Source organism: Vipera berus (genome assembly GCF_964194415.1).
Source record: "Vipera berus genome assembly, chromosome: 6".
NCBI lineage: Eukaryota > Metazoa > Chordata > Lepidosauria > Squamata > Viperidae > Vipera > Vipera berus.
The window spans coordinates 62,992,573-63,019,508 of NC_138208.1; the positions used below are offsets into that span (position 1 = coordinate 62,992,573).

Sequence of the window (26,936 nt, forward strand, 5' to 3'; positions counted from 1 at the left end):
CAGTTTGAGACTAGTCAATAGCTGTATGACAAATTTATCGGGAATTTCAGGTACAAGTGTTTTTATTTCTCTAAGAATATAACAAATGAATGAATAACAAATTGTTTTAATGATATTTTAGGTCTTTAAAGGAGTTAAGAAGCCAAGGGCATATTTTCTGCTAAAAATGACAATGAAATGTGTTATGGTTTATTCAGGGCAATGTGTTCACTTCAAAAAGATTGTATCATGTTTATTAATTGTGCCTCAATGTTCATACGTATCTTTTTCAAGTTTTTCACAGTAACAGATTTTCTAGATCCTGTTAAATAAGTGTAAGATGAAAATAAATATCCAGGATATAAATATGTGTTTAATTTCTATATTAGCCACACCTATGTAGTGCAACAGGCAATTTTCATCTTAAATTGAAAATTAATCTTCAGTACAGGGTCATCCTCAGGTTTGGCCTATTGAGGCCAAGTGGTAGTACATCTGGAAAAAAAGCCAAAAATTGACAAATCTCCTCCGATTTGATGTATATTCATTGTGCACATGAGTGCCAAAGAATTGAGGCCTTTGAACTATGATGCTGGAGAAGACTCCTGCGAGTCCCCTGGACTGCAAGGTGATCAAAGCAGTCAGTCCTAGAGATCAACCCTGACTGCTTTTTAGAAGGCCAGAACCTGAAGTTGAAACTCAAATACTTTGGCCACCTAATGAGAAGGAAGGACTCACTGGAGAAGAGCCTAATGCTGGGAAAGATTGAGGGCAACAGAAGAACGGGACGACAGAGAATGAGGTGGCTGGATGGAGTCACTGAAGCAGTAGGCATGAGCTTAAATGGACTCCAGAAGATGGTAGAGGACAGTAAGGCCTGGAGGAATGTTGTCCATGGGGTTGCAATGGGTCGGACACAACTTCGCAACTAACAACAACATTGTGCACAAATATATTGATATGGCTATAGCTCTTATGCAGTTAGGAGTCATGCTGGCATAAACTCTGCTTTTCCTTCACAGATGATCCCTATTCTGCCACAGCGATACACCTGCTGAACGATGCTGTTCTTATATACTTATTGTGGGCTACCCAAGGGAAAGGGATTGGCCGATTTACCAATTTTGTTGTCAAAAAGTACCAACTGCAGATGGGAAAACCATCTCTCCCTAAGTGGGATGAATTTAGGTGAATGCTTACAGCAAGTTTTATCTACCCACAATGTTGCTTAGCTAAAAAGTTCCAGGAGCCAAGGCGAACCACAAGATGATGCAGAAGGCAGGTTCCCCACTACTCCTTGGCACAGTTAAGCACAAGGAGGAGCCTTATAAGTGTCATTCAACTTTTCCTCCAGCCTAAGCCTAAACAGCCATGGAGGGCAGTACCCAGCGCGGGGAGGACACGCCCTCAGCAAGTCTAAGAACACCATTCACACCCCAGTACAAAAGTCAGTAAACCTGTCACATCACAACACGAAGTGTTTGCGGGCAAGAACGACCTACGACCCTGACCTACGCTCATTCCGCCAGGACCTGAAGACCTGGCTCTTTGAGCTCTCTGACCCAGGCTGAGAATTTTAACTGGGGTTTTATTTTCAGGGATAATTTAATCTTTTAATTCTCTTTTAACTTTGTATTTTATATTGATATGATTTTAAAATGCCCTGTAAACCGCCCTGAGTCCTTCGGGAAAGGGCGGTATATAAATCTAATAAAATCTAAATCTAAATCTAAAATGCTGCCTCATGTACGGGCGAGATTTCACTCACACACACACACGCACACGCGCACACACACACACACACACACACACACACACACGATTGTCTCAGCACGTTCCTGCAATGCTTGAAACTAACGCGGAAAACCCTCTTCATGTACACCCAACACCCACTGCACCCGCATGCCGAGCAACTCCTCCCAAAGTGGGAACGAGCGCCCCGCCTTCCGGCCTTTCTTCCTATTCCAGGGGTCTTCAAACTTGGCCCTTTTATGACTTGTGGACTTCAACTCCCAGAATTCCTCAGCCAGCTTTGCTGGCTGAGGAATTCTGGGAGTTGAAGTCCACAAGTCATAAAAGGGCCAAGTTTGAAGACCCCTGTCCTATTCTATGCCACGCCTAACCGGGGGGGGGGGAGGGCGGGGCCAGCCCTGCTGCAGTTTATACCGCCCCGGAGCTTTTTCTTCTTGCGCAATCCGGCAACTGACTCCACAAACCGAACTGGAAGGGCGGGCAAAAAAGGACAAAGCGACCAACCGAGAGCGTTTCTTGTTCAAACCAGCCAATAGGCGGAGGGCATGGCGGAAGACTGACAACCCGAGTCAGGTGCGGCTCCTGCCAATAAGCTCGCGCTGGTTGAGGTTTGACAGGCGCACGCACCGAAGAAGAGGGTGAGAGCCCGTCCAGGCTCTATTGTTGGCGCGCGGGCGCTCGCTTGAGGCTTCGAGCGGACCGAGCGAGCAACGGCAATTTCCTGGGATTAATCAAATCGCTTAAAAAAAAAAAATCCCGCTAACTTCGCGTGCTGGGGGCTGCTCGGGCTTTTGTTTGGAGTTCCTTTTCGCGTCTCTCTTCTGCAGCCGCTGTAAAAGGTAACTTCGTGCGCTTAAAGAAGAGAAAACACACAAGAGCACGGAGGAGTGTGTGTGTGTGTCTTCCTTGGCTTTTTGCCCCTCTGTCTGTACCAGGGGTCGGCAACCTCGGCTCTTTTATGACTCGTGGACTTCAACTCCCAGAATTCCTGAGCCAGCTATGCTGGCTCAGGAATTCTGGGAGTTGAAGTCCACGAGTCATAAAAGAGCCGAGGTTGCCGACCCCTGGTCTGTACTGAGCCTCTGGAGGGACTTCCCCCGACCCTCCGTCGCTCTTGGCGGTGTCCGAGCTGTTTCCCGTTTTCCAAACATACCAGGCGGCGAGCTATTTCCAACCCCGTCCCCTTCCAGATTGTCGGGAGGGATGACAAGTCCTATCTTGCCAGGGACAATCATTGGCTGGGGATGATGGAGCTTGTCCCACGTTTTGTTGCGGACTTCCCCTCCCTACGGCTCATTTGTCTTGTGGCGTCTTCGAAGATTGCGGCTGCATTTCTAACCTTTCTGGTATAGCGCAGTTGCTTCTTTTTATTTTTCCAAAGCGAGGCTCCGCTGGTTTCGCTTCCTTCCGGCAAGCGGTTGCTGCGATTGTTGCTCTTCTTCAAAAGCGGGGCAAGCTGCAGTTTGGAAGTTTTCATCGGAGATAAAAGAGGAGGGATCGGAAAGGAGGGTGGGGGGTGGGCGAGTGAAACCAATACGCCCCGATCCTATGCAAGTTTCCTGCGTGGATTTGCAAGTTGTGCCGCGAACGTGCTTGCAGTTGAAAAGTGTGAGGCCGCCGTTGTGGATCGAAAAGAGGCAGAACGTTTGATTTGCTGCAACTGAAATAACGGAAACGGTTTGACAGTTTTGCTGCTGCCTTAACCATTCTTTTCCTTCATTCCTCTCTCTTGGCCTTTCTTAACATTTGTAAATTGAGAAGTGGTTAAAATTATAGTTACGAAGTAGCGAGGGATGGGGTTAAACTAACAGTTCTAGACATGTTTAATTTATAAAGAGAAGGAGGGAGAATTTGCCGGTGGGAGGAAATCACGCCTCCTAATTTGGAAATTCTACCCGAAAGAGACCTAGATTCAAATTCCTCTTAAATGATCTTGGCTCATTTACAACTCAGTCTAACCTATTTTGCCGGATTATTGTTGTGAGGGAAAGAATTACTTTGTTTTCAGGGAAATAATCCCGTGTACTGTTTTAAGCCACTGAAAGAAAACGTGGGATATTTATTCTATTTAGTGTTATGAAACTCCCAGGAGATTAGTGGTGACATTGCATATCACTTTTACCCCACTGATTTTCACCTCTCAAAAGAGCCTTACGATGTAGTCTCAGTGAAAAATATTCATATTTTTCTGATATGCTGATTTCTGCAATTTTAACTCTGCATTCCCAAACCACAATAACCTGTTTTCTTTAGACCAAAAAATGCACACAGCTTTACTCAAGTGCTGAAACAGATGAGGACTATTATTCCTATATGGGGGGGGGGGCAGTGTTCAAAATTGAAAGTGGGAGCAGCTTGACACCATCTTGTGAATACAACACGGAGGAATCCAAATACAGTCTGAATTTCTGTACACTACACTTTCTCTGAAATTTGTCTTTAAAATGTTCTATTTTAGCAAATTGACCTTACTGATGAAAACAGTAGAGCAGTTTTTGCTCCATAGGCCCTCAGTAGTTTTGTTTCTCAGAGGTTGAAGCATAAAAGTTAAGGGGAGAGGGGGAGAAGAACAGATCTGAAAGATGTGAAGGAAAGGAGGTCAGTTTGTCTCCTGGGGTAATGTACTTGATTTCAGTTGAATTGCCTAGGGATAAATGTGCATCTTAATTGAGATGAAAAGAGGCATTAGTACTTTCTTTTACTCTTGGGAATTTGACACAATTTTTCTTTGATTTTGTTCTTTGCTTCCTACATATTTGGGGTAAAATTATGAGAAGGATTATGTGCTATAACAACAATTATAGCTATAATTATAGCTACTAGTTACTAACAATTAGCTACTACATTTGGGCTACAAAATCCTGACTACCACTAGTGCAGCAGAGAAGAATAACTCAAGAGTCTTGATATAGTGATGGTCCAAAGCAATGTTTCTCAGCCTTAGCAACTTGAAGATGTGTGGACTTTTAACTCCCAGAATTTCCTAGCTAAAATCCACACATCTCCAAGGTGCCACGGTTGAGAAACTAGTGTGGACTTTTGCAATCCAGGTAGAGTGTTGAGAATAATGAAGAACAGGGGGGGGATGTGGAGAATGGCAGCAGCATGGCTTATGATTAAGCAAGGGAAACCCTCTTGTACACACATGTAATATGACTTGCTGAACATTGGAAACATTTCCCAGGAGAACAGTTGTGTTGTAAGAGTAGAAATGCAGGCTGAGGCATGAAAGAAATATAATTGGAGTATTAATGATGTAAATGTTGATAAACAATTGCCAGGGAACAAACTTGTGACTTCATTTGCCTATGGCAATGAGCAGGGAGGGAGGTTTTTTAACTGTATAAGGAGCTAAGAAGTGAAAAATAGGCACAAGGTCAGACCTTCTGCTATTTGGGTTTTTTCCCATCTCAGCAGGCAAATCTGCAGAGTGGCTGATGCTGTATAAATAGAGTTGTTGTTGCTGTTGCTGCTGGGGGCGGTACTTGACTCCGTTCCAGACCAGCCTTGTCTTGGCTGGCATATGTACTGTATTCTGCCTTGCCCAAAAGCTCTACTGTTTCCAGCCAAGATGCATTTGGTTCATGATGCTCTGATGGGAGTATCTCATGAATCTGTCAGCGGGCTAGAAATTGAGCTCACATCCCAGTGGCAGTTGGAAGGTGACCCTGCAATGTAACTCGGTGCAAGAGCATTGGATATTAGTCCCCAATGCCTTCTGAAATGAAGAAAAATAAATCCTCAAATCAAGCTTAGATCCTGATAAATGTAGACAAATACAGTTATGCTGGTTTCTTGGCGATTGTACTGAAGTAGTTTGCCATTATTTTTGTTTATGTTACTATTGTTTATTTACCAAAAAGGAAGGCACTGAGACAATATTTGAAGTAGTCACGCAGGTCTTGCAAAGATGTGCCTGCCCTGATATTTAAAAAAAAAGTTACATTTTTGAAATCATGTCTTTCAAATGATTTACATAGTCTGAAGTTCAAGTCAGCATTGATTCTTGGTGACTGTCTGGACTAGTCCCTACACTTTTCTGGGCAAGATTTCTGTAATGGTTTATCATTACTTGCTCCTTAGGGCTGAGAGTCAGTAACTGGTCCAGAGTTGCTCAGCTAGCTTCTTGCCTCAGGCAAGTCTAGAACTTATGGTCTTCCAGTTTCTAGTCTGATACCTTAACCATGAAACCAAACTGGCTCTTCACAGACTTAGTAGCTACTAGACAATCCATGCCCTGCTGGGTCAGAGGTATTTTCTTATCTAAACAGAGAAACAGAATGACTAGAGGTGAGCAAAAAAGCAGTGGGACTGGGAGCAATTTCTGACTTCCTGCTGGCTTTCCTAGTGAATCTCCTTGTGGAAAGTTGTCAGAGGGCATCAGAAAACTTCCTCCCTCCCTCCTTTCCCTCCCAAGAATTTTTGCCAGGTCCCCCATTTATTTTGCTTGCAAGAAGCTTACAGAGAGAAAGTCAGTGGAGAAACCAAGAGGAAGTTGCAAGTCCAGCAGGCTAGTAAGTGGCTGTTGCAAGGTGCAGGAGTGAGTGAGGGTGTGTGGGAGGGGGAGGGGCTGCAGGTAAGGAATTATATATGAAAGTGCGTGAGAGGTGTCATGCAAATTAGGAACATGTGGGTGTGCACCAGAGATGCCATGCTGGTCAGATAGGGTGCATGGGTGGATAGGGTAGATTGGGAAAGGTAGCTATGGAATTGTGCATTGGGGTCATGGGAGTGTGTAGGTAGTGCCATGTGGATCAAGAAGGGTGCAGTGTTTGAGCGTGTGCATGTGTCATGAAGAATGTAAGGGGAAAACAGTGTGTGAGAGGTGCCTCAGCAATCAGGCATAGTGTGTGGGGCTGTGACATGGGTTGGGAAGGTTGCCTGGGGGGGTGCCTGGAGAGGACAAAAGGGTTAGGGTTAGGGTTGGGAAGTTATGTGGGCTATGGGGGTGCCCAAGAGTTGCTGCATGGATCTCGGAACACACAGCAGGTGATGCAGGTTGGAGAAGACACCCAGGGGAATGACACAGGTTGATCCCGCAGGACGGTGGCATGTTCTAGGAAGGGTATATGGAGCTCTTCCTTTCCACAGATAAGTGACTGCTGCTGGGTGGGGGAGGGAGTGAGGAATTGCAAGACTGGCTGGGAAACTGTCACATGATGTTAAAAATGAAAGTCATGTGACCACAGGTACAGCTCAGCAGCAGCCAGTAGCACTGAAGCAGCCACAATTTCCCCAAATTTCATTCCCTCAAAACACATAGGTCACAGATATTGGACACTTTCTGTAAGTTAGCCTATTTGAGGTAAGTTGGCTCAAAAAATGTTGCCCTATGATTCACCAATTTGCCTAGTTAAATGTCAAGACAGTGAGAATTTTAGTAATATATAGATTAGTTACTTCAGATAAAGGGAACTTCCCTATCTAAGAGCAGTATACATTAGAACAATGGTACACTTTGGAACAGGTTACTGGGATTCTTGGAACTGAATTTTGCTATGGATTCTGAAGTCCAGATCAGAAAAGTGGAATATGAGCAATAACAAGATTCCAGTTCCTAGTTCATTTAGGTAGCCTTTATAGAGAAATCAGCCTGACCAATGGGAGAAAGAATGCTAGCCTTTGTAAACTTTTCTTCTGGACTCATTAAAACTGTTCAATCATAAACTATCTTCAGAATACTTATATCTGACGTAAGTCCTGATGTTTTCTTCTTTGTGTTGCTTCCTCTAAGAATCTTGACACAAGTGTGGCGGCCGCTCTTTTTTGATCATGTCTCGACGAAGCCAACGCATTAGTGGGACTTACCGCAATTATCAAAGTGAGGATAATGGCAACAATAGGATCAGTGGAGGAAGTTCTCTGTTAAGTGGACCTCAGCCCCTCTTTATAGAGAATTCAAACAGGTAAGTCAGAATGAAGGAAGAGGGAGACTCCCTCATCTATGCTGTGTATGAGTTACAGGGTTTCTTCATCTTTTGAGTGGTAAATTAGTTCATTATTGTTGCTTTCCATGCTTTGAATAAGATCGTTTACCCCAATTATCCCCAACTTGTTATCCATTATCAATGTCAGAAACAATTCCCATGATTGGGCTTGGCCTCCCGAATTGGGAAAAATATTATCAGGCGGCAGCATCTGTGTGGATAAAGGACTGGATAAGTCTAAAGAACAGAAGATTGTTAGCATTAGAAGGCCATGACATGCAGATAGAGTGGCATGTGATACTGTGGGACAGGAAACACAAGGCACATCAGTACTTTCAGAAACACTACATTAGACGGGCACTAATAGAGGTGTGGACTAAAATTAAAAAATTCAACTATATAGAAATACCCAACTGGATATCAACATTGGAGATATTTATGCACCCAAAATTCATGAACTTAGGAAGAGTAATTACTAACAAAGATATTCTAGATAAGAATGGAGAGCTGAAAACAAGGAAAACACTATTAGAAGATGGTATAGAGCTGGAATGGTGGGTTTACTTGCAAATACAGACACGATACAGAAAAGACAAAAAAAAGAAACCGGGATAAAATTAGAGCACGCAGAATTAGATAAAATCCTATTAGAAGCAGAAGATAAAACAATAAAAAAGATATATTAATATTTATTAGAACAAAATATGTTAGAAGAACAGGTTAAAGATATAATGTTAATCTGGAGCAAACGTTTTGGCTATACCATCGATCTAGACCAGGGGTAGGCAACCTCGGCTCTTTTATGACTCATGGACTTCAACTCCCAGAATTCCTGAGCCAGCATGGGACAGTGATTGCCAATTGACACTGAGTGGTGGCTCAGTGGGTTAGGATGCTCAGTGGGTTAGGACGCTGAGTGGGTGGGACACTGAGCCGTGGCTCAGAGGGTTAGGACGCTGAGCTTGTCAATCAGAAGGTCGGCAGTTTGGTGGGTCGACTCCCGAGTGCTGCATAGCAGAGTGAGCACCTGTTACTCATCCCAGCTTCTGCCAACCTAGCAGTTCAAAAGCACGTAAAAATGCAAGTAGAAAAATAGGGACCACTACGGTGGGAAGGTAACAGCGTTCCGTGCGCCTTTGGCGTCCAGTCATGCCGGCCACATGACCACGGAGACGTCCTTGGACAAGCGCTGGCTCTTTGGCTTTGAAACGGAGATGAGCACCGGCCCCTAGAGTCGGAAACGACTAGCACGCATGTGCGGGGGAACCTTTACCTTTACCTTTTATGGGACAGGAACAAGAGGCTAACGCTAGCCACCACCTATAAAGAAAATTTATACAAGAAGTTTTATAGGTGGCACCTTCCCTCCACACGGCTAGCAAAAATGGATTAAAAAACCTCACTGACATGCTGGAAATGTAGAAAGTTACCCGGGACCTATTATCACCTGTGGGAATGTCTAAAAGCTCAAAATTTTGGGCACCTGATAAAAAATTGGCTTGAAGAGATAACATTACAAAAAAATTGAACTAAAACCCGAAATCCTTCCTACTAAGGATTATTAATGATAAATGCAACAAAGGATCTTTATACTTAATTCTGCATATTTTGACTGCAGCAAGATTGGCTTATGCTCAAAAATGGAAAAGGAAAGAAACCCCTACTGAAGAAGAATTAGTAAGCAAAATCCTATCCTGCGCTGAAATGGATAGGTTAACTTTAGAGATCAAAAACAAAATCGAAACTGACTATTATGAAATTTAGAACAATGTGTACAAATGGCTAGAGTTAAGGAGGAACGCTGGGATGAGTACCGACTGATTAGTTGATAGTTTAGAAACCTTTTACAGGATAGAATTGAAAGATATTTAATTACATTATAGATGAATGAAAGAATGTTCACTAGAAAACGTACTGATGTTATATGCACATTTTGCTACAATCTAACTTTCCTTTTTTCTTTTTGTTTTTCTTTTTCTTTATATAAGGTAATACTAATAGCAATGTTGAAACCAGGGAAGCTGTAACATATCCACTTCTGTTTTTAATTGTATATTCAATAAAATTTGTTTTTAAAAAAAAACAATTCCCATGATTATTAGTTGCTGCAGAATAAGCAGGCAGGAAGGAGAGTAGGCTGAGTATTCTCTCTGTTGGTACATTGCCTCCACTTGGTTAAAGAAGTGTGGGTGGATGAAAAAGATGTTACCACCTGTCTGTATTACTCCCACTTCCTCCATACCCATGAACTTTAAAGAAAAATTTTATAGACAAAAAAGCTGCTTGTGTTATTTTATTCTCTCCTTGGAGTGTGGTAGAAAAATCACCCCAAAAGTGCCAATGTTTGGAGAGCACCCAAATGATTGTTTTATTCATTCCAAAGCCAGCAGGTTACAATGAGTCATTGGTCTCTTGCAAAGAGCAGAAGCTACAACATTACATAAATCTTAGGTAGAATGTTGCTTAAATACTGCATATGCAGCTACATAGCCGAAAACCCCAAATACAAAATAATGGCTTTACAATTAATAAGGAAACAAGATAACCACAAAAGGGAACCCGGGTATACTACTGTTTATGGAATGTGAAATCATTAAAGATGCATTCCTAGAAAGAAATACTGTGTAGCATTTTTGGTGTATGACTTAAACCAGGGGTCAGCAACCTGAAACAGTGAAAGAGCCACTCGGAACCGGTTCCCTCACAAAAGGAAAAACTGGGAGCCGCAAAAAATGTGTGCACATGCACGTACATGCGCGCATGCGCAGAACAGGGTTTGACTGAAGAGTGGAGCAAGGCGAGATATGCACCTACCCTGCATATTTGAATTGATTGGTTGAACCTTTTTAGTCCCAGGTGGTTTTTTTTGGACTGCACATGGCAGAGGACTGGGAGCCGCAGGAGACGGCTGAAAGAGCTGCATGCGGCTCCGGAGCCATGGGTTGCAGACCTGTGACTTAAACCAAGGCTTTGGTTGCTATCCTAACAGGCAACCGTGCATTCACGGCCAGAAATAAGGAGGCACAACAGCTTATATCCTTGTGTTCTGCCCCCACTCAAGCGAATAGTGTTATAAATTAATCACTGCCAGACACATATTACCACAGTTCAAATCATTATTAAAGCATGTTACATGAAGGTTACAGGAAAGGGCATTAAATAAATGTAATATACAGTACTATACTCATGTGAGCAATCATGAATATGGCTATAAACTGATTCAGTCCAAGTTCTTATTTCAGTTTACCACAGCAGCAAACTGTATGCTTCTTTTAATTCTCTACAAAGCAAGGTTTCTGGATAGTTCTAGTTTCCTCTTATATTCAATATGTCATAAACACTTCACTGGCTATTTCTTGAGTGCCTAGCTATAATATAGAACAGTGTTTCCTAAACTGGGATCTTCTGGATAAACTGGAACTGCATCTATCCTGGCCATGCTTGTTGGGAATTTTGGTCTCAGCATATTTGAAGGGACCCAGTTGGGAAATTTGCTGTAAAGTGTTGATGGACAGGAAATGGCCTCACTTGCCCAACCTATTACAGTTGTTCTGTTCCATAGTGAAGTTGCATGTGGCTATGTGGAACATCCTCCCCCCCCACACACACACAATATGTAGTTTGGGGAAACTGACAGAGAGTACTACAACCCTGGAATTAAACAAGGCAAAATACAAAGCAGGCTAAAAGGAAATTATGCTAGAACTCATTAGGTAAAGAAAGTTGCAGTTGTCACATGACTGTAACTTTTTCCAGTCCAGCCTCATCCACATGCAATGGGATGGCAACTTCCAGAAATCCAAATTATATTTGAACCTTGTACCACAAGATATTTTCTCCACTTGTTTAGAGTGATCAGGTTCCAACTTAAAATATCTTAGGAGAAGATTGCTTTTCTTTCTTCTTATCACTTTCCTATTCAATTCTATTCTTGTTGTTGTTAGCTGCGAAGTCGTGTCCGACCCATCGCGACCCTATGGACAACATTCCTCCAGGCCTTCCTGTCTTCTACCATCTTCTGGAGTCCATTTAAGCTCACGCCTACTGCTTCAGTGACTCCATCCAGCCACCTCATTCTCTGTCGTCCCCTTCTTCTATTGCCCTCGATCTTTCCCAGCATTAGGCTCTTCTCCAGTGAGTCCTTCCTTCTCATTAGGTGGCCAAAGTATTTGAGTTTTAGCTTCAGGATCTGGCCTTCTAAAGAGCAGTCAGGATTGATCTCCTCTAGGACTGACCGGTTTGATCGCCTTGCAGTCCAAGGGACTCGCAGGAGTCTTCTCCAGCACCATAGTTCAAAGGCCTCAATTCTTTGGCGCTCAGCCTTTCTTATGGTCCAACTTTCACTGCCATACATTGCAACTGGGAAGACCATAGCCTTGACTATACGCACTTTTGTTGACAGGGTGATGTCTCTGCTTTTTAGTGTGCTGTCTAGATTTGCCATGGCTTTCCTCCCCAGGAGCAAGCGTCTTTTAATTTCTTGGCTACAGTCCCCATCTGCAGTGATCTTGGAGCCCAGGAAAACAAAATCTGTCACTACCTCCATTTCTTCCCCATCTATTTGCCAGGAATTGAGAGGGCCAGTTGCCATGATCTTGGTTTTCTTAATGTTAAGTTTCAACCCAACTTTTGCACTCTCCTTCTTCACCCGCAACAAGAGGCTCTTTAGTTCTTCTTCACTTTCTGCCATTAGAGTGGTATCATCTGCGTATCTTAGGTTGTTGATATTTCTTCCGGCAATCTTAATTCCAACTTTTGATTCATCTAGCCCTGCCTTTCTCATGATGTGCTCTGCATATAAGTTAAATAGGCAGGGCGACAGTATACAGCCTTGCCGGACTCCTTTCCCAATTTTGAACCAATCAGTGGTTCCGTGTCCAGTTCTCACTGTTGCTTCTTGACCCGCATATAGGTTTCTCAAGAGACAAATAAGATGGTCTGGTACTCCCATCTCTTTAAGAACTTGCCACAGTTTGTTATGATCCACACAATCAAAGGCTTTAGCATAGTCAATGAAGCAGAAGTAGATGTTTTTCTGGAACTCCCTAGCTTTCTCCATGATCCAGCGTATGTTGGCAATTTGATCTCTAGTTCCTCTGCCTCTTCGAAATCCTGCCTGTACTTCTGGTAGTTCTCGATCCACATACTGCTGAAGTCTAGCTTGTAGGATTTTAAGCATGACTTTACTAGCATGAGAAATGAGTGCAATGGTGCGGTAGTTTGAACATTCTTTGGCACTGCCTTTCTTTGGAATTGGAATGTAAACTGATCTTTTCCAATCCTGTGGCCACTGTTGAGTTTTCCAAATTTGCTGGCAAATTGAGTGTAGCACTTTTACTGCACTGTCTTTTAAGATTTTGAATAGCTCAGCTGGAATACTGTCACCTCCACTAGCTTTGTTGTTGCTCAGCTTTTCTAAGGCCCACTTCACCTCCTTTCCTCAGCTATTTGCAAAGCTTCCTCAGACAGCCATTTTGCTTTCTTGCATTTCTTTTTCTTTGGGATAGTTTTGGTTGCTACCTGTTGTACAATGTCGCGAACCTCTGTCCATAGTTCTTCAGGCACTCTGTCTATCAGATCTAATTCCTTAAATCTATTTGTCACCTCTACTGTATATTCAACAGGGATATGATTTAATTCATACCTGACTGGCCTAGTGCTTTTCCCTACTTTCTTCAGTTTAAGCCTAAACTTTGCAAGGAGAAGCTCATGGTCTGAGCCACAGTCAGCTCCTGGTCTTGTTTTTACCGACTGTATAGAGCTTCTCCATCTTTGGCTGCAGAGCATATAGTCAATCTGATTTCTGTGTTGACCGTCTGGTGATGTCCATGTGTAGAGCCGTCTCTTGGGTTGTTGGAAAAGAGTGTTTGCTATGACCATCGTATTCTCTTGACAAAATTCTATCAGCCTGTGCCCTGCTTCATTTTGTACTCCAAGGCCAAACTTGCCTGTTATTCCAGTTATCTTTTGGCTTCCTACTTTAGCATTCCAATCCCCCATGATGATAAGGACATCATTTTTTGGTGTTACTTCTATAAGGTGCTGTAGGGCTTCATAGAACCGGTCAATTTCATCCTCTTCAGCACTGGTGGTTGGGGCATAGACTTGGACTACTGTGATATTGAATGGTTTGCCTTGGATTCGAACTGAGATCATTCTGTCATTTTGAGGATTGTATCCCAGTATTGATTTTCCTACTCTTTTATTGACTATGAAGGCTACTCCATTTCTTCTGAGGGATTCTTGCCCGCAGTAGTATACCTGATGGTCATCTGAATTAAATTCACCCATTCCTGTCCATTTTAGTTCGCTGATACCTAAGATGTCTTAGGGGTGTGGATTCTCTTAAGTGGTAGGAGTTTATTAGTGCTATTTCTAAATAGCAGCACTTATGCATGTGTACAAATGCATATGCCTTTGCCCATTCTTCATCTAACATGTACTATCTTATCAATATGCCATTTCTGGTTTCTTTTCCTGCAGCCGAACTCTGAGAAGGAAACCAAGCAGCGTGAAACGTGTTTCTCCTGCACCTAGCCTAGGGTTCAGTTCTACTCCCCACACTACCTCCTACTACAGTGAGTCTGTAATTAGTGAGTCTTATCTGACTGATGACAAAGGATTTTCTCTTAAAACTAGCGCGGCCTTTGATGAGCCATTGGAAAGCAGTTCTTATTGGAGTAAGTATTTCTCTGAAATGTTCTGTAGCTTGCATGTCCTAAAATATATGGAAGATACTTGCTTGGGAGAAATTAATATAAACTGCAAAACAACAAATTGGAAACTCATAGCCCTTCAGATGTTTTTGAATTAGACTAGCAATTCCAGTTGGGCCTGATGAGAATTGGCATCTGCAACATCTGTAGGACCACATAAGCTTTTCATTCTTATTGACTCTAGTCATTGTACAAATTTGTTGTACAACTGTTTTTCACCTGTTGTCCAGTCTTTCAATGAACTCTGGTCTGTAGTTGGCATAATTCATACCCAAGTCAGAATATTCTCCTGCATCATCTGGCCTACATGGGACCTGGACCAACTATTTCCAATTTGACGCTCTTGGAAGACAACATTTGGAGTAAATCTGTTGGCTTTTGAGATCTCTCAGGATCCTTTGTTGTGACTTACACCAGGGCTTTTCAACCTTTTCACCCATTGTACCACTTTTAGGATATGGCGACATCCAAGTACCACCAGTCGCCTAGCAAGGTGTAAAAACGTGATGACCCCCCCAAAAAGGAAAAAAAAGTGATAAAGTACAGGTAGTCCTTGACTTACAACAGTTCGCTTAGTGACTGTTCGAAGTTACAATGGCACTGAAAAAAGTGCCCCCCAAGCCACAGCTGAGCAAGACATCTGCCTGCCTACCCGGCAGTGCTCTTCCTCCTGTCTGAGATTTTCATTTTTCTGAGCATTTCTGTTGAGGATTGGCAACGGAGGTGGGTGGGTGGGGTGTTTGGTTTTTATTTCCCCCCCCCCCCCTTGCTGGGTGGTTGCAGCAGGTTTTGGTCACTTCACATGACCCTGGGACACTGTGACCATCATAAATATGAATCAGTTGCCAAGCATCTGAATGTAAATCTCAAGATCCTGGAGATGCTGCAACATTCCAGCTGATCGGCGCTTCTTCTGGGCTCAAAAGCACCAGAATCAGTGTCCAGCTCCAGCTGGAGCCTGGTGCTGATCCTGGCACTTCTGCTGAGCCCTGACAGCCCTGCAGCTCCAGCCGTCTGTTGCTCAGGCTTGTGTGGTGCTACCACTGGTTCAGCTCATTCCCCCTCCCCCGCTACCACTTTTCTAAGATGGTTGCGTACCACCTGCCAGGTGCCAATGTACCACAGGTGGTACCCATACCACTGATTGAAAAGCCCTGATTTAACACTATTTATACAGGAGGTTTGAGAGAGTTGATTCAATATTTATTTCTTGTATGTTGTCAGTATACTTCTGACATTGTATCATTTTTTTTTAATTGGTGCCCATGGATATCAGCCAAATGATATGGGAATACTGGTTCTGGCTGATGAAAGTTGAAGTATAGCAATACCTGAAAGGCCATGTCGGTGGGATTTTGAATGCAAGACAGTATTAAAGACAACTGAGGGAGAATTGGGTTGGGACATGTGCTGAAAATCCAGCAAAAGAAAGACTGTTCAGGGGATGCTGATTGGTGGAAATTCTCAAACATCCACCCAATTAATATAAAATATTGTAGCTCTTGAAGATGATATAATCCATCACCTGCATCATCAGCAACAGTTATTAAACATTGACATGGAGGGGAGGGTAGAATTCCAAAAATATACTCAAGGCACAAGGGCATTAATCTTAAACTCTCCTGCAGTTTTCACTAAATGGTATGCTTCATTTGAGCTTGTCTAAGGTCGATGGTATCTAGTTTCATACAAGCTTTTGGTAGGAAATGTATAAAAAAATGAGTTTTTAAAATAAATTTTGTAATGTCAGGTGAGGATCTTTCATCGAGAAGGAGAAGAGGTACGGGAGGCATCGAGTCCAGTAAGAAAATCAATGGATTAGGAGATAGGAAGACATACGACATCTATGGTTCTTCATCTGGTTATTCCTCTGAGGATGACTACACAGGTATCGGGAAATGCTATGTGCCTAAGCAATCAGACGGGACTCCTAGAGGAAAAACATTGGAGATAGAATTTGTTAACATCATTTACAGCAAAAACTGGTTAGCCATCAGCTAACAAAAGGCCTGATAAACTCCTTGAACTGCCCGTATTAAAGTTTGCCTGAAAGCTGTATGTACTTAAAACCTGATTTTTGGTTCCACCAGAGGTCCTTGTTATTCCATTCATCACTCAGGAAATTGCTTGTTTGATAGGTTGTTTTTTTTTAAAAAAAAGTTATATATTCATTTTTAGTTTTTTTTTTTTTAAAAACAACTGTTGCAAAACTGACCTGCAGACTGGTAATGCAGAGACAGTAGTCAATACTTACTATCTTCATACAGTTGGCAAAGGATAAGTTTAATTTATACAGGGGAAAGATTAACAACCATGGCTACAACCTCCTTTCATATGTCAGACTAACTCAGCCTCCAAAACAGTACCGAGTTAATCCTCCCTGTGAACCTTGAACTGTGGCACTCTATAGAGATTCAGTGGGCATGACTGTAAGTGGAATGACTGATTGTTTCAATAGTACCTCTCCACTGCATTTCTGTTCCCTTAGTTCATCTCTTAATAGGCAGTAGGAATGCTCTGTTGCTGCTGTGATTGATTGAATTTATATAGTTGCCCGTTTCATGTATGTGACTTTTACTTACAAAAACCAATGTTCCATTACCCACTTGTTTTTGAGGTGGGGCATCACAGTAGCAGGTAGACCAGTCAACTCACTGACTTACTAATCCAAAGCTGATGTGCCAAATGCAACACTTTATGTTTGATTCTGGAGATTAATGTGCCCACAGCAGCCCGGAAGGGAGGGAAGGAAGGAAGGAAGGAAGATCACATGAAGCCCTCTAATACTGAATTATGCAGTTTCGTTTTTATTTAAGCCTCCAGAAACTTTGGGTAGTCAAAATATGTGTGTTCAGTGTGATGATTGGTCAACTGCCCAATGAAATTTAACAGTGCAGACTTCAGGACTTCAGTATGGGCAAGGAAATCAGGGCCAAAGAAAAGGGAAACTGCTAGAAGCAACTGAAGATATAAGATTCTTACCACAGGATCCAATCTGGGTCAGTCACCAGGACCAAAGTTTAGCTTTCAGACTTGTGCTGGAATCCATCCTCAGGGAACTAACAGAGTGTGCGCTTTGGGATACTCTGTATGTGGTACTTATATGGTGCCTATATATGTTTATATTTATACCACACACAGAACAGCCCAAAGCACGCACACTGCTAGGGAGAAGTTCCCTGAGGATGGACTCCAGCATGAGTGTGAAAGCTCGGAAGTCTAAATCTCTGCTCCTGGTGACTGATCCAGATTGGAAACTGCAACATTATCCTGGGCCACATATATTTGCCTTCATTCTTGCCACAGACCATGGAGTGTGCATCAGCTGTGCCCTCTATTAACTGCATGCAATGCCTTGAGGTGAATTGTGGGGAAAATCCCTACTTTAAGAGCACCGTAACTTGTTAAGCTTAACATAAGGTGGATGTTGAAACAGAAGTTGTAAGATATAGACATATCCCTAGAGATGGTTCGTGGGCCATTATCATACTGGGGCAAACAGCTGTGTGGATGTGTTCAGAGAAACGGGGGGGGGGTATTTATTTATTTATTTATTTGATTTGTATACCGCCCTTCTCCCCAAGGACTCAGGGACTTGTTAGCTGACTATCTTCTGCTTCACGCAGGTGGTTCTTCCATGGACCAGAATACATCCAGTTTTGGGTTCAAGAGTGTCCTCTCCAAAGTAGGCTCCATTCTTTGGCAGGTGTTTACAGCCCCAGGTAAGTGGAAAAGAGTTGTTAGAAATTTGATTACAGTAGTTATTACACAAGTTAACAAAGGAAGCTATATAGCAGAGTCTATGTCTCTGTATTGCATTTTCAGTACCAAGTTATCTGATGTGGACTTCTTCAAAATAATGCTGAAAATGTTCATTTTGAGGGGATATAGAGTTAGAGATATATCAAGAGATAGCCAGAGGCTTACAATCAAGTATCTTGAGAAATTCTAATCCTTCAGATTCATTCTTTGACATTAATTTGTCCAAGAATGCAATTCAACTTGGAAAATTTTTATTTAATGTTTTGAATAATTTATAAACTGTCCAGAATCATTGGGAGTCAAGGGGCATACACAGTGTGTGTAATTAATATCTTGTGGTCTTTGAAAATCACCTTTTCTGCTATTGAATGTGCAAGTATGGCTTCTGAGAAATTGTGCTGTAGAGGAAGGGAAGAGATGGAAAGAAAGCTGAGCTGTTGCTCTTTTAAAAGCTGTTCTGTTTTTTGTTGTTTTTTTTTGCAGGACGGTTCTTTGGCTTGTTATACTGGTGGATTGGGACCATGTGGTATCGTCTAACAACCACAGCCTCTCTTCTGGATGTCTTCATTTTAACAAGGTTAGTGGGAATAAAATTTGAAATATAAAGGGATGTGGCTAACTTTGATTCCTGGGTGGACTGGAAAAGTAACTGAAAAAGAGGGAAATAAAAGAAATTCCAGCAGGTGCACAGCTTGGAGTATCCCCAAATTGACCAGCATTTTAGAATGTGTGTGTGTGCTTCTGCTACAGCCCTATTTCATTTAATAACTGCCTTAACAACTAGATGCTTATCATGTGCAAACCAACAGCAGATGCTTAAGAGCTGTGGGATGGACTTAAAAGTTTGAAGTGGCTCAATTCTACTGTGGTTGATGATTGGGCTTACACATTTTTGCTAAATAATTTTTCACCGTTCAATTAAACCATGATTGGCTGGATTAATATAATACTGAATCATATTCCATGTACCGGTAGTTTACAAACCATAGCTGAGTCTACCCAACACACTTTAAGTCAAAACAACACAGACTATAGTTACCTAAACACATTGGACATTGGGTTAGCAGATATAATCTGTGGCTTACAGCTTAGTATATTATATGTATTTAACCATACATATAATATACTAAGCTGTAAGCCACAGATTATATCTGCTAACCCAATGTCCAATGTAAAGAACACTGTACAATATGTGAACCAGGTCTATCTGTTTTGATTATTTCCAGTATTAACTGCAGCACTTATATTTGATATGACGTCATCATGCCAATAATATGAAGTTGGGGTGTAAACCTCACTTCTTTGTGGCTCACTTCACATGTTCTATTTTCATAGGCAAGCTGAGGTGCACTATTCTGCTTGTAATGCTTGATTATGCCTTGTATTAACAGTTTGCTCTCTCTCTCCTGTTGTTTGGTGCCCAGGAGCTATCCAGTGTTGAAGAAGATACTGTTGTTTATGCTTCTGCTTTTGCTCCTGAGCTCTGTTGGTTATGGTGAGTTTCAAGTTTACCTTTGTCTGTCCTTTCTCTGTACCTCTTAGAACAGGGGTCGGCATGCCAGCAACTGGTCGGCACAAACAAGCAAAGCCCCATCCACGGGATGCAGGCAGCACGCAAAACCACCCACTCTCCGGTCCGCAGAAAAACCTTTCTCCATGGAACCTGTCCCTGTTGCCCAAAAGGTTGGGGACCTCTGTCTTAGAAAGTATGAGATGACATCACCCTGAAAGTAGTATTCTTGTAGATCTTACGTTTCATCATGTGATTCTTTCTGCAGACTTTTGCCTTACATTGCACAACTGTTGAGGAAGGAAGGAAAAAATGTGGGAAAGGAAACAGCTTTTTTCTAATGTACTATTTTTTTGTGTGTTAAAAATTGCTTCCTCTATAAAAAATTGTACTTCTGGTTAGAAAAAAATGTGGTTTCTTTTGCGACATTTGAGCAGATAAACTCAGCTGGAAATCTTTAATTAGGAAAGCAGTGCGCAAGAAGAATTGGGAAGTCTTTCCCCCTCCTTATACAGTTCTTGTTCTCAGGAAAATATTCCACTCAAGCAGTGACTTGTCCTAAACAAAATGAGATAAAACTGTTTATTGGTTCAGATTGTAATCAAGTAAGTTCAAAAACTTGCCACTCTTGGAGATAAAAGCGTAGAGATTCTTGGCTTAGCTTCAGAAACATGGTTAACAATGCTGTAACTAATGCTATTCTGCAATGATATGAATCATATATCGGGGTCTTATAATATCTTCATTCTATCAAGTATTAAAGCTGACTTTTAAAAGACTAGCCCTTTTTTTTAAAAAAGGTGTTGGCTTCTTCTTTGAGAGAGACATGTGGGAATGAGTGAGGATCCAACAGAGAAAATATTGTGGAAGGAATCTGGGCCAATTTCTTAAGTATTATAGGGTTTTGGTATTTCCAGATATAACTGGAAGCTGAACTTAGAAGGACTGAATTCTGCTTTTCCTCCCAGAGTGGTTGGTGCTATCACTATACTATACTATGTTATATCTCCTTTCCAATTGCAGCCACAGCTCCATTTGATCAGATAATATCTACAATAACTGTTGAGGAGCTATATCTAATGTCTAGAATCACTTTTCTTGGAAGACCAGAAAAATATAAATATAATTTTAAAAATGGCTTTGAAGAATTACATTCATATAGCAGTGTTTCGTAAAGGGATGCGGTGGCTCAGTGGGTTAGGACGCTGAGCTTGTCGATCGGAAGGTCGGCAGTTTGGCGGGTCGAATCCCGAGTGCCGCATAACAGAGTGAGCGCCTGTTACTCGTCCCAGCTTCTGCCAACCTAGCAGTTCGAAAGCACGTAAAAATGCAAGTAGAAAAATAGGGACCACTCCAGTGGGAAGGTAACAGCGTTCCGTGCGCCTTTGGTGTCTAGTCATGCCGGCCACATGACCACGGAGACGTCCTCGGACAAGCGCTGGCTCTTCGGCTTTGAAACGGAGATGAGCACCGGCCCCTAGAGTCGGAAACAACTAGCACGCATGTGCGGGGGAACCTTTACCTTTACCTTTACCTAGCAATGTTTCGTAGGGATGCGGTGGCTCAGTGGGTTAGGATGCTGAGCTTGTCAATTAGAAGGTCGGCAGTTTGGCGGGTCAAATCCCAAGTGCCGCATAACAGAGTGAGCGCCTGTTACTTGTCCCAGCTTCTGCCAACCTAGCAGTTCGAAAGCACGTAAAAATGCAAGTAGAAAAATAGGGACCACTCCGGTGGGAAGGTAACAGCGTTCCGTGCGCCTTTGGCGTCTAGTCATGCCAGCCACATGACCACGGAGACGTCCTCGGACAAGCGCTGGCTCTTTGGCTTTGAAACGGAGATGAGCACCGGCCCCTAGAGTTGGAAACAACTAGCATGCATGTGCGGGGGAACCTTTACCTTTACCTTTAGCAGTGTTTCTTAACCTGCAGGGACTTCAACTCCCAGAATTCCCCAGCCAGCAGTATGATAGTAAAAGGAGCTTGTTTTTGGTGACAGGATTAGTTATTTCAGTATCTGATTTTTTTCTAATTATTCTCTTCTAGAAATATATATCTTTGCATTATACCTTTCTGAAGGCATGGTCCTAAAATCAACTTATGTTGATTTTGTTATCAACAAACAAGAACTTGAAGAATACACAGTGTAACACTGAACTCTACAATTATGAGATCAATAACTTGAGTTTCATTGAATACAGTCTGCCAGCCCTCATCCAACCTGTTTGGAATCTTCTGGAATATACTCTGAAATTATCATTTTTTATTTGATGTTCTTCCTTTTCTAATTATTTTAGGCGCCTGGTATTTTTATCCCTTTGGGCTCCAACCTTCTATGCTTCCTTGGGGAACAGTGAAATTATTTCCTTCAGGCACCAAGAAGGACCATGAAATGGGAGAGACTGCTATATTTTCTGAGGTGTGTATTATATGGATTTAGAGGGGTATTTGTAGGGACTAATCATGTTAGACATCAACTATTGCAAAATTCTCACATTTGCTGAAGATGGACAGTGTTTTAAGAGGAATCAAGGATTTCTCCACCTAAGTCATAATTGTAACATAGACACTTAACCAGCTTAGTTATTTTGGTATATACTTTCAGACTGAAAGGTGATGTGTAATGGTTAAAAAAAAATAACTTAGAAGTCCCCTAGTTTGAATATTGTTTTTGCCATGGAGTTACTACATAGAATATAATCTGAGTTTCAGATCCTTCTATTTGCAATGTATAATATTGATTTGATCTACAAAGATATCCCACAAATTTTAACTATCTAATGCACCTTCAATAAGCAGTAACAATGTGCAGTATGATATCAGTATCAAACAAGAATATGTATAAACCAGTGAGATTATATGTATAAATCTGGAGATTGTTAAACTATGGATGAGAACAGCATTTTATTCTTTTTTCTTTCACATGTTCTCTTGATTAAAAGGCCCAGCAACAGGTTTTGTCTAAGCTCCAGGCTCTGGAAAGACGTTTTGAGACCCTGGAAACTGCAGCTTCTATACCAGAATTCCAGAAAAGGAAGAACACAGAAGGTGCCACTCTGTCACATGAAAATATCCTGGTGCTTTTGAATAAGCTGATGAGTCAGCAAGAGGCAGCCATGAGAGAGAAGCTTCTCTCAGACATAGATCTTCATCTCCAGGTCAGAGAACAAGGAGGCCAGCTAGGACTAAAGGGAAGGTGCACTGTAAAAACTTGAATTATTGTGAACCATAGCCACTAATTTCGCAAAGAATGTTAAGCTCCAATCTCAATATATGTATTGGAACCCTAACTAGAAGCTCATCAGACATTGCAGCTCTACTCTACCATAATTTAAACAGACTTTTGGTAGCTTACCATAATATAAAAACTAAGACATATAATACAAAAACAATAAATACCTAAAATACGTAAACCACTACCAACAATTAAGTGGCATCATGCTTCCCTCTGGAAGAATTCCATCTTCCACTTCTGGAAAGTGAGCAGTCTCAAAAATAAGTAAACCTCCAACAAGAGGCCATACCAGAGGACTGGCCCAACCAACAAAAATGCTTCCAGCCTTTAGCCTCCTTGAGTTCCAGAAAATGGGGAACAACCAGTTGTTTCTTCTGGCATAGTCAAATTGGTCAGACCAATTTCAGGGGAGAAAGATTTAGCCTGCAAATAACTTGCAGAATTATGAGGGTTTTTTATAGGTTACAACTAGCATTTGAAATTGTACTTGGAAGCTAACGAGCTGATGCAGGGCGCACAATACAAGTATAATCTGATCCTACCAACTGCCACAGGTGAGCACTTGGGCCATTGCATTTTGCATTCACACAACCTCAACATTTAATAAACTTGACAAAACTTTCACAAGATAAAGAAATGGTAAAGATTGCATTGATATTGCCTGAAATCTCATAAGAACTCAGAATGAGATTGCCACTATTTCATCAAATATGTATGCATACAGACTCCTGATATCTGAAAATATTGCTGTTTTTTAGAATAAGAACTATGTACAGTAATGTGAAAAAGTTGGACTCTAGATCATGGGTGTCAAACTCGATCACATCACGTGACGTATCATGACGCTTTTGCCTTTAGGGAGCCAGGGTGGGCATGGCCTACGTGTGATGCATCCGGCCCGCGGTCCACCAGTTTGACACCCCTGGTCTAGATGAACAGAAGAGAGGATTGCTCTTTATAAATTACATCTTTGAGTTGGATTCATTTTTATAAGTTAAAGAAATTTGAAACTAATAAAATTTAAAACCACTTCAATTTAAAGAACACCATTTTACTTTTTTAATCAGCATTTTTCCTATTCATTAATGTTTGCGTTTCTTTTTCTCTCTCTTGTATAGAATAAGTTGGATGCTTTCCAATCCCAGATGCAGAAGAATTTTGACAGTCTCCAGAAGAAAGTCTCTCAGGCTTCTGAGGTAGAATTTGTTTACTGTTTGTTACACAGAGGGCAAGATGTAATGGTATGGGAAAGCCTGTCTTGCTCTGTAGAGTTTATGCATATAACCTTTATGTCAATATTTCAGAGCTGTTTTTCAGAACTTTTTGAAACATCTGGCAATACCATTGAGCATGATCAATTAAATTTTCCTATTTAAATATGAGACATGGATCTTATTCTATGTACCACTGAATTTTAGTGTACTTAATCCTAAAAAAGGAACTTCCATTTATAAAAATAGTTCAACTGTTATTAAGGACAGTGGTCCAAAAAGAATAGTATTTTAAATTCACTTCCTGTGTGCTGTCCCAATAGAGATTGGTGGTTGGGGGAATTGGAAGGATTGCAGTGAGTCTGTTTAGGGAAGCAAAGTCAGCTGCTCATGGCACCCTTGTGGAGGATTTAGGATTTTCTACCTTTCTTAGTAAGTGTGGCAGAGTTGAGGTTTTCTTTTTCAGCCTATGTTTAGGGGTTAACTATGTTTAGGGGTTAACTATGTTTAGGGGTTAACTACAAGATGCCATTCCAGCTCCGTTGGAGGGAAGAGGGCACTTGGGAGCACTAGTATAAACTGAATAGGCTATGCCCACGTTTTGTAGATCGCTCGGGTCTTCAACAGTATTACAGAAAAGGCAGGAAATTTCTCAGGTAAATTTAGGAAACTTTCTAGAGTGCCTGGATTTTAGACCATTTTAACTAAATCTACAGTGAGTTACAGTAGCCATCACTGTAAAAATTGTCAAAAAAATCCATTCATGACAACATCCCCAGCCAACAAAGACATTTCCTACAGATGATGAGACTAAACATATTTAAGGAGGTATGAGATTAAGGAAGATCTGTTCTTTTTAAAAGACCACAATAATTCAGAGATTCTTCTGAAATGGACAATACACTTGCTATCTCATTTGATAGAAAACCAGACATGATACAAAGAGTGGGGATGGAGGAACAAGCTGTTCATCAAATCTGTTCTTCTCTTAATGATTTAGATGGAAATTCAGTTTCCGACATGGTTTAGCCAATTCCTGTCCCAATCTAGAGAGGATAAAACGGGAATACCTTTTGTCCAGCATGAAGAATTACAGGAACAACTACGCAAATCGGAACACAAAATCCTTGCCAAGATCTTGAAGGACCAAGAATTGTCTGTGCAGGATGGTGGGGTCACCCTTCACAAAGAAGGAATTACAGGAGCAATTGAAGAGGTATGACGATGTTTTTCCCAGTAGGCCCAAGAGAATAAATGGATGTTGTTTATATAAGATATTCTTGTATATGTGCAAATCTAGATTGTAAAACCTCTGTGATTTACATGTATATTAATTGCACTGTTTTGTATCTGAATGGTTAGCATCCATATCAGAGCACGAACGTGTGACAACCCAGGAGCAGACACAGCAAACAGTGGTTTGTAACAAATGGTGGTTTATCGACAATATCTACAGTGCTATACAAGTATCACTAGGAACAATATACATTACACGTGCTACGAGCAGAATCCAACAAACAGCAAATAGAGCAGGAAAGGGAAAAGAAAGAAAAAGACACACTAGCAGAGCCTCCCCTTTTTTACACAGGCTCCTAGAGACAACAGCCAAAGACCCTGCTGACTCATTCCCATCACTGCATCAGTTGGTCAGGTCTTAAATCATCACCTTGACATTCCAGAATTAAACTATCATTTTGTGACATTCTGCTACCAACCATAAATAGAGCCTGAATAGAAAACTCATCCTACATTGGGCAGAATTTGGGCAAAAATCTTGGGCAGCAAGAAGAGGGATGACAGCCTTTAATTTTTTTCCTCTTGATCTCTATACTCATCCCATTTATTAAATATAGACAATATGTTTATGCATCCTTCCTGTGTCCTTAAACTAGTCTCGGCTGCTTGAAGGAGGCTGTTCCATCACTACTTTTGTTGGCTTCTGTAGGAGGAATAGGGGTATATGCCCCTTACCTTGGTATCAAAAGGTTTTGACTTAACTTTGCTGAACGTTTATCCTGACCAAGCTTGAAGCCATAAAGTTGTGAGAATAGCATTCGTTCCTTATCTATCACCCTGTGGAAGGGCAATCCTTGTGAAACATTTTCTGGCTGTTACCACAGGGATGGGCAGATTTTATATCTCAGCTTAATTTCCCTTTACACTCTATACCAGGCATGTCAAACGTGCAACGTCACGTGACGTCGTGCGACGTATCATGACTTTTTCCCCATTGCCGGCAATGGGGTGGGCGCGTTTTCAGTATGATGCATCCGGCCCGCAAGCCGGCATTTTGACATGCCTGCTCTATACAAACAAAAATAGATTATTTCAGATGTTTACAAGCAGTTTGTTTCTTGGAAAAGTGAATGTCAGAGAATAGGTGTCCCATCACTTCACGTGTTCCAGCTCTCACATGATTCTCAGGTAAACACCCTGAGAGAATGTGATCCTTTATAAATTTTGTATCGTTGTATCCCTTTAAATCTTGTATTCAGTCTTGCTGTTTTTTTTAGCAAATTCATCATATCGTGAATGATGCCCTGAAGCGCTACAGTGAAGATCGCATTGGAATGGTTGATTATGCCCTTGAATCTGGAGGTAGGTTACACACAAAAAACCCCACAGCTTTCGTATCAAGAAACTAGAAATATTTCGGTCAGTTTCATCTACAAGTTTAAACATTTGGAAGGCATTTTTCCTTGCTCTCTCTCTCTCTCTCTCTCTCTCTCTGTATAAACGTTTTAAGAACAATAATAACTAATTCAACTAAATTAAAACAGAGACAATGAAAAGGGGAGAAGTAACAGAAAAATTGAAAAGTGCAAGAAAATGGAAGAAAGAAAAAAGT

At 41.6% G+C, this 26,936-nt stretch overlaps 1 protein-coding gene across 3 annotated transcripts in view; it reads left to right on the top strand.

The window, feature by feature from the left end:
• The first annotated feature begins 2,365 nt into the window (after positions 1 to 2,365).
• SUN2 (Sad1 and UNC84 domain containing 2) overlaps positions 2,366 to 26,936 on the top strand; it is a 33,205-nt gene continuing 8,634 nt past the window's right edge. Inside the window, exons 1-12 of one of the 3 annotated variants that reach the window (XM_081330207.1) lie at positions 2,366 to 2,570; positions 7,466 to 7,637; positions 14,142 to 14,338; positions 16,125 to 16,262; positions 18,001 to 18,096; positions 18,620 to 18,713; positions 19,561 to 19,631; positions 21,940 to 22,061; positions 22,585 to 22,800; positions 23,996 to 24,073; positions 25,089 to 25,304; positions 26,602 to 26,686. In XM_081330207.1, coding sequence (XP_081186333.1) covers positions 7,504 to 7,637; positions 14,142 to 14,338; positions 16,125 to 16,262; positions 18,001 to 18,096; positions 18,620 to 18,713; positions 19,561 to 19,631; positions 21,940 to 22,061; positions 22,585 to 22,800; positions 23,996 to 24,073; positions 25,089 to 25,304; positions 26,602 to 26,686 — 1,447 coding nt within the window. In that variant the 5' untranslated portion in view covers positions 2,366 to 2,570; positions 7,466 to 7,503. The remainder of the gene's footprint in view (positions 2,571 to 7,465; positions 7,638 to 14,141; positions 14,339 to 16,124; positions 16,263 to 18,000; positions 18,097 to 18,619; positions 18,714 to 19,560; positions 19,632 to 21,939; positions 22,062 to 22,584; positions 22,801 to 23,995; positions 24,074 to 25,088; positions 25,305 to 26,601; positions 26,687 to 26,936) is intronic. The other 2 variants (XM_081330208.1, XM_081330209.1) reach the window with 2 other exon arrangements.